This window comes from Pundamilia nyererei, unplaced genomic scaffold, assembly GCF_000239375.1.
Source record: "Pundamilia nyererei isolate P.nyererei 1_Seehausen unplaced genomic scaffold, PunNye1.0 scaffold01295, whole genome shotgun sequence".
NCBI lineage: Eukaryota > Metazoa > Chordata > Actinopteri > Cichliformes > Cichlidae > Pundamilia > Pundamilia nyererei.
In genome coordinates this window covers 4,936-13,394 of record NW_005188696.1, presented here as the reverse complement: position 1 = coordinate 13,394, position 8,459 = coordinate 4,936, and the positions used below count along the sequence as shown (strand labels likewise).

At 37.7% G+C, this 8,459-nt stretch overlaps 1 protein-coding gene across 1 annotated transcript; it reads left to right on the top strand.

Moving 5' to 3' along the window:
- Positions 1-1,484: 1,484 nt before the first annotated feature.
- On the top strand, positions 1,485-4,498 carry LOC102208607 (RING finger protein 175-like). Its single transcript, XM_005755364.2, has 4 exons — positions 1,485-1,607; positions 1,913-2,046; positions 2,710-2,811; positions 3,145-4,498. Exons 1-4 carry the CDS (start codon positions 1,506-1,508, stop codon positions 3,263-3,265), a joined length of 459 nt encoding a protein of 152 aa, XP_005755421.2. The 5' UTR covers positions 1,485-1,505; the 3' UTR covers positions 3,266-4,498.
- The last annotated feature ends 3,961 nt before the right edge of the window (positions 4,499-8,459 follow it).

The following is an 8,459-nucleotide window of genomic DNA, read 5'->3' as shown; positions in this document are numbered from 1 at the left end:
GGTCGTCTTTCAGCCTTTCTTACCTTGGCCATGTCTCTGAGTATTGCACACCTTGTGCTTTTGGGCACTCCAGTGATGTTGCAGCTCTGAAATATGGCACTCCCTGTATTATGGAGTTTTTCATTCCCACTGTCTCCAATGCTTGCCAATAAGGGGTCATATGATTGCTGGCTTTTTTCTGGTTTTTGTATTCTTGTAGGATCTTTACTTTACTATATTAAGTGCCTTGAGGCAACTGTTGTGTGTAATTTGGGACTATATAAATAAAATTCAATTGAATGCCCTTCCTGACAAAACCCTTATGCACAATGGAGCCACTGTTCATACAATAGTGGCTGTTAAACACTGAAAGTATTAAAACAAAAAGCTTTCAGAAATCCAAATGTAGAGCAGTTAGAGCAACGACACACAGTCTGCTTCACACACTGTCAGAAACTCAAGTTATTGGAGTTGTGTACTTTGTAAATACATTTTATTTTTGAGCTTTCTGTTTTCACTGAGTTTCACTTCATTAAGTTTCACTTGATTAACTTTCACTTCCACTGAGTTTCACTTCATTAAGTTTCACTTCATTAAGTTTCACTTGCACTGAGTTTCATTTCCAGAATGGGCTAAACATGCAGAAAGCTACCAGTGCCACTCAAGTGTAGCAGTGAACTGTAGAGGGTGCTACAGTGTTGACTTCCGGTTGAGTTTCCCTGAGTTATGTTTTATTTGAGATTTCAACTGCATGGAAGAGTTTAAGATAGTGAGACAAAACACAAATAAACCAGTTTCAATGGAAGTATTGAAACGTTTTAGTTCAGAGTCACTCTATGAAAAATCAGTTCTGAACCAGTATATGAGGACGATACAGTGGATATAAATGTCCCTTCATGTCCCCATACATTTATCACAAGTTGAACAGGCAGGTAAACAAATCATGAAGAGAGCATCCACTGACCCTGATACAAACTAGATTTTGCAGTTGATGTGCTTGTGGTTTTTAACAGACCTCAAACATACTTTCAGTCCAGATGTGGGTATCCCCTTGCTTAAGATATCCAGCAGGCCAAAGGATACAGGAAACATAATTAAAAGCAACAAAATGCTAATCCACCTCTTGTCTAGGTTAACTGGCTTAGAAAATATTCATGCTGTGAAGGTAAATGTTTGCATGTTTTAAACAGATTAAAGTTTAATAAATCAGGTGACTGAGGGGTCAAGAGTTGAAGATATGGTTAATTTGATTAAACTGTGGTCTTAACATCTTAAATATGATTTTGGCTGAGTGAGCTGTCAAACAGTTGATCTTTCACCTTTTACATGTCCAGGACAGAATACCATCAGATACAGTGTAACGCCTCTTTAGTGGCTTTTTGGATACTAAGTGGTAGTTACATAACTCCATTTAAATGTCTCTCAGTTCCATTGAGTACAGTTAAATTAGCTGTACTGACATGAGTACAGCTACATAACAGAGTTATTCCTTTTTCTCTTTGTACAGGATCAAAGCAGAGGACTCGATGGATGTTGGTGTGATTATGCTGTTTTATGGACTTTACTACGGCGTCATGGGCAGAGACTTTGCTGAGATCTGCTCGGACTGCATGGCTTCTACAATCGGGGTAAAAGACTTTTTTGCCCTCCCAGTTTAACATAGCAGCCTTCAGGTGGTTTGTGAATAAATAAACCTAACAGTGTTTTAAAGTACAATTAAATTTAAGCTTAAGTGCTTGCAAACACTACACATAGTCTTAGAGGCTGTCATCATTTTTGAAGTTTAACACAAACACAATCAAAAACAGTTTTGAAAGAAAATGGCTACAGAAACTTGACTGTTGTTTGTGTATATAAATCAATAAAAGTAAAACACAAAACAATAACAACATTTATGTGTATGCCTGCTGATGTTGCACCTGTGCGTTTTCAGTACTACAACAAGGGTGGCATGCCCAGCAGGAGCCTAACCAATGATATCTGTGCGGTCTGTGGTCAGAGGATCCTGGTGAACGTGGAGGAGGAAGGATTTATAGAAGACACCTACCAGCTCTCCTGTGGACACTTGTATCCTAAAGTCCTGTTGTTTCCTACAGGTCCAAAGGCTTTTTATAATTTCAAAAGATCTTGACGTATATCTGCATAGATCCCCAGGTCCAGGTAATCTTAAGTGCTTAAATCGAGGGCAGCTCGACTTCTTTTAAGGTTCTTGAAGACATTTAACCTCTAATCTGAAAGGCTTCTTCAACTCCAACAGCTGACGGGGAGTCCCAGTTATTTAATCATCCGTGGAGGTGTTCCTGAGAGACCCTAACTTGCCCCATTCACATGTGAATTGTTAGGTCACATGGGGCAAAGGTAGGATTGAGTCCTCCATCATCGTCTCCATCATCTTTTTGAACTGAAGAATATTAGAGGTGGAGTGTTACGCTAACTTTTATGCTTGCTAGCTTCAAGGACAAATTTATTGGATGGCCTCTTAACTGCACAGCAAGTGATATTATTTGATATACATTCAAATGCTCCAAAAGTGAAAAAACACGCTCGAGGTCTGGTTCAGTGACTTTAGTTAGCCAAGCTTAGCAGAGAAGTAGCAGCTACAGCCACCTATGTCAGGGAGCCGCCTGTAAATCAAAATGGCTTTAGTTACACAGATGGAGTTTATATGATGATGATTTATTTCAGTAAACAGGTTGCTCTTTCGGCCTTAACTCGATCCTCAACCAATAGGTTCCACGAGTTCTGCATCCGTGGCTGGTGCATTGTGGGTAAAAAGCAGACGTGTCCTTACTGCAATGAGAAGGTTGACTTGAAGAGGATGATGAACAACCCGTATCCTTTTGCTTCCTTTTGCTGTCCATTAAGGGCTGACAATTGAAGTATTGCTGGGGGGTTTTGTTATATGTTGGGTTTTTTTTAAAGAAAAGATAACATTGAATTAATGAACAAAAAAGTAGAAACTTCTTAAGATCTTCATAGAAAGTGATTTCTATGAAGCAAGTCATCTCCAAATAACTGAAAAAGCATAAAGTATTAACATTGCCCTTGTAACATTCAACATAATGTGCTTTTACTTATTTGATTTCACTGTTCTTTATCAGTACAGTGCACCCCTGAAATTTGTCTAGAAAACATGATGTTTGTCCTTAATGCCTCAATTTCCAGCTGGGAGAAGACGCATGTCCTTTACGGGCAGCTTCTCGACTGGCTCAGATACTTGGTTGCTTGGCAACCCATCATCATTGGTATCGTTCACGGCATTAATTTCTCCCTGGGCCTGGAGTAAAGCCCCGAGGAACACCGCCGTAAGTACGACTGGAGTCGAGTTACACTCAGGACACGTGTGATAGCAAACTGTCACAGTAGGCGCTACAAGGAACCGAATGCAGCTGCTTTCAAAGTTTTTTACTTCGTGTTCTCGGACTAAACTCTCACATGGTTTACTGCAGAGTAAACGGAAAGCGTCAGAGTCTCAACACGACCCCAAAACTGCTGCCAACCCAAACAGAATGATTGGAGCGCAGAGCCAGTAGTTTGACAGATCAATCTAGTTTGGTCTGGAAGTGTTGCTGTCATTCATGCCATTTCTGTTTACCTGAAAGATGCTTTACTTTGTTCTGTCTTACAGATTTTCGTGTTTAATTTGCACACTCCCCTTTTTTTTTGTTTCTTCTTTTTTTAATAAAACATTTCTCTTTCTCATTAGACTTAATCTGTATTTGATTGCTTATGATAAGGACAACTCTGGGTAACATTTGGACACATTGATTAATTGTAACATGACAGTATTTGACAGTGCCAATGCAAATTACTGAAGTACGCTGTGTACTATGTGTAATGTTGATTCTTTGTTATGCTGAACTGTGGTAGAAATGAAAGAATACGTCTCCTACAGCATTGATAAAACGCAAAGGTCCGGTGTGACTCTCGGCAGCAATTTGTTGCACAGTTTTCATAGAATTCATAAGGTGTTGTAATTTATCCTGCCATGTTAATGAAAGTGAGAATAAATCTGCTCTTATGCACTAGCTCTCTGGCATATTTGATCATGTGAATGTCATTCAAAGTTTAAACAGGTCTCATCAGGTGTTAGACTTGTAATAAGTGAATCATGTTTATCAAAGTCACAGTTCAGGTTTGATGAAAAATAGTTTTCCCTTGACTGTGCAGCCACAGTCGGATCACTCTGAATTCTCAGCCTGGATTTATGACATGGTCTTCTGGTTGTTTCATGCCTCTATAGTCACAAAGTGCACACTTAAATGTTGGGATTTCTATCATGCTTTCACCTAATGTTACTCTTGTTGTGAGAGGATGTAAGGTTGTGATAAAAATCACCTCAGAGCTTATTGTGTCCTCCAGGTTCTCTTCTAGTGAGGCCCATTATAAACGGTTTCCAAATTTCAGCTGAAAATCTGAAGAATACCATCCCTTTCCTGCAGCCGTGTCCATATAAATATCTCCAGGATCATGAAAAATTAGTATGTGGTCCAGCTATATAACACGCATTGCACTGGCACATTCAAAATATCCTAATTTTTTTTTTTTAGATAAACTTTGCCACACACAAACTACTTTATATTATATATTTGTTTACTTGGAGCGGTGATACTGTTTCCATCAACCACCAGTTCACCTGTAAAACCAACTTAAAAGTTGTTTTCTTGGATTCAGGATTTTCATATTAAAGAAAGATTTTGGTTAGTGAAAGAAAAACTTTTTTTTCTGTTGTCATGGAAAGGAGTAAGTAAATGCTGGTGGTAGGGCTTGGAGGTTTGAGTGTTTCACTTGCATTTAATAGTCTTTGGTTTGGCCTGTAAACTGAGTTTAGGAGTACATGTGAATAAAAACTATTACTAGATTCAGCACATGGCACCTCGACAGCCCTCAGTTGGATAATGTTCACAGATTGGGTTTCAAATCAGTTTTTAATAAGTAAACATTATCATAAACATTAAAGTAAATTTCCCTACTATTTACTATAAAGTGTTACCCAGTCCAGTCTAAATTGTTGTTGTTACACATTACACTGTTTACATTTAATGTACTCTTTTGTTTTTGAAAATAATTTGAGTGTCTGTTGTTGTAATTTATATGAAGCTGAGGTTGGTAAATGGTTAATTTAATGTAGCAGTAGGTGTCAACGTGTCACGTGTGTGTTTATGAATGAATAGACTTATGAAGCAAAACCTCCATGAACGAGCAGAACAGGGTCATTTAAATGCCCAGTTCCAGTCTGACACATAACTGCAGTCACTCCATTCGTTTGGAGGTTAATTCAGAACATTAATGCTTACTGAACAGGGACACGGTTACAAATTTGAGTTATTTAAGAATAACCAGTCGATTCCACATGTAATCACAACGTAGAAACAAAGATATTACCATTGGTTTATATTTGCATAAAGACACAGATTCTGCTTTTATTCAGCACAAATGTATATAAATACAGGTGCCAGTGCATATAGTGAATATAAAGCTTGATGAGATGTAAGGTGCATTAAACTCCAGAACTAAAATGAATCAAGTGACCAAGTGCCAAAGACTGTAGTTCCTTTAATGGCCATTTAAGGCTCTACAAACGAGGCAGTCCTCATAGTCTGCCTGCCCACAGATGCTAATCTACAGTGGCCCTGAGAGGTCAAACACACTGCAACTTCGGTTGAGTTGCAGTGTGTTTTATTCAACTGAAGTGTTTTTGAGGAGATGATAATGTGATGGAATAGCTGTGGAAGGGACAGGCCAGCAGTAAATAGCTAATGGTGAATATTTATCTACAGTATTATATGAATATGATTAAAAAGCACATTACAAGCATAATTTCCTCCCTCACAACACTGATGAACCCTTTGCTTCTTGCATCTCTTTGTGCAGTTCTTTGCATACTTTGGTTTCTGGCACTCCCACAGCTGTTTTGTCACCTTAATGTCTCCCCAAAAAACACTCTATTTTGTGTTGCCTGTTGATTTTGGTTCTTTTGTTATTAGTTTTTTTTTTTACTTCTATTGTGTTTTGTGTGCTTCCGGAGTATTTTTCTGTTTGCGGGTGCTTTCTTAAGTTGCATTGTGTTTGACCTCTCAGGCTCACCATACTTATCAGATAAAGCCAGTCTATGAGAATGTGTAAGGAACCGTAGGGACAGGGTCCCACTCTTATGTTTAAAATGGAATTTGTTTCAGTAACAGTGATGACCTGTAAACATTAACAGTTTGTACATGCGTCAGAAACAAAGCTTTTCTTGGCAAAGTCAAACTGCTCTCTTATCACGATTACTGCTGATGACTTTGTATTAATTAAGTAATAAAAACAACAAAAGGTGGTTAAAATGATGGAAAATAATTTTTTTATTGGACATGTGGTTTCATAAAGAAAATTCTGTTGCATGTTTGAAATATTAATTATGTCTGAAGGGTCATTCCTGTTTGCATAATTAAATTTATATAGTTCATTTACTAAATAAATGTGTGTTGGGCAGCTTTTTCATTGTAGTAAATGCTGTTTATTGGTAATGTGCTTAGAAAAATCGGACCGTAGCTCACTCTCACAGTTTCACCTAAGAGCTTTTGAGATTATTTCCACGTTAAGGACTTGGATAAGTGTTTATGAACTTGCACTCGTGAGGGCCATTGTCATCAGTGAGCAAGACTAGCTAACGTTAGCTCGGAAATAGAGAAAGTTAAAAAGAGCAGTTAATAATTTGCTTTCTTACCTGTTTACCTTTGCTCACTTATGAGAATTTTCATGATTGCATTTAAATGAAAATGGAAAACCCTCTTGATTACTCACCTGTGGTGATGCATTTAATATCTTAAAAAACAACCCTTTATTCACATTCTAAAAGTACACATTTTAAAGCTTATAGTAAATGCTTCTCACTTTTAATAACTCCTCTGAGTCATTGCCCACGCCAGATAGCGAACCCCTGGTCATGTGAAATCCATATTTCAGTGCCTCATAAATGTCCTTTTTCAAGATAAAGTGGTCTTTTGTCATTGCAATGTAAAGCAAACCTTTGCAATAAACTTGCCGTTTGATCAGTATCTTGATGAATAAGTCTTTTGTATTTTTGTTGAATACATGTGACTAGAGACTGATGAAACCCACCAATGTGCTTCCTTCTGCTATTAATACATTTTATTCTTTTTTTTAGTGTAAAGTTTCGTTTCATCAGGCTTACTCGTCTTGGCACTCTCTAAATTTAATTTTAGTTAATGTACTTTTAATTTGTATCATATTTGCTAAATCTAGCATTTACAATAACATTTGCTTCAAAATGTATTGTAATTTAAAGTCACGAAAAACATGTATCAAATTTAATACACTAGGCCAGGGGTCAGCAACCTTTAACACCCAATTTGGACCCAGTTTCCACGCAAAAGAAAACAATATCACAATAATCTTCCAATTCAGAACCACAAGTTAAAAAAGAATTAAAATAAATAAAATACACTTCAGCTAAATACTTCTAATTTATTTATTACCACGCCGAGCCGCACTATAAGGACTAACTAAGGCCTATGCGGCTCCGGAGCCGCAGGTTGCCGACCCCTGCTCTAGGCTTTAAAGGGTTAAAGCACATCCAAGAGAAAGATGTAATCCACAAAGTGCCAGGTTCTCTCTCAGGACACTGCAGCCAATCAAACAGCATGTAAATGAAGGAAAACACCATACTGATTCATTTATTCCTCTTACAGAGGGTTATACATTATAAAATCATATAATATCTCCCTCTCTTTCTTCACCCCTGTCCGCAGATACGACTCTAGACCAGTGGTTCTAAGAGCCACAGACATGTGCAAAGCTTAAATTACTCTTTTGATTCATTTAACTCAACTGTGGGTTTATTCCCACACTCACCCAACGTTTAACATGCAAAGTAAAAACGCCCCCAAAAGACCTCTTCACATGTGATTGGTTAATAGGTTACCATGAGATCAAGTCTCTCTTGTGTTGCTTGGTCACAGGTTCCTCCCGCTCAGTATCATTCAGTTGCTTTCCGCTTCCTTCCAGAAGTCAGCGGATCTCTCCAGCGCAGCAGTAGTTTGGTGAGTAAAAAACGATCGTCTGTAGATGTGTAGCTGCTGTTGTGCCTTTCTACCAGACACAAACTCACTCAGAGAGTTAGTGTTACCATGTTGGTCATCTAATTTGCTCTCTTATGAAGTCAGATAAACTACATCTGATATAACCAGTTATTATAGTTTTTTGTTGGTGTTGTTGTTTTTTAAGAATTGTTACCTTTAAGAAAAAACTGTCAAGTTTACAAGTTTCAGATGAAGTCTCCTCTTCAAACAGTCCTTTAGGTTTGAGAGGAGGGACTATAGCAGTCTGTTTGCTCACTGTGTGCCTTTGGAGTGTCAACCAGGAAGTCAATAAAATGTCTGTGAAATGAAACTCCAACTTAACACATGCATTACATACATAAAGAAAAATGTAACATTTTGGTTAATAATTCTGCTGGTTTATACTTCTTATTTTAT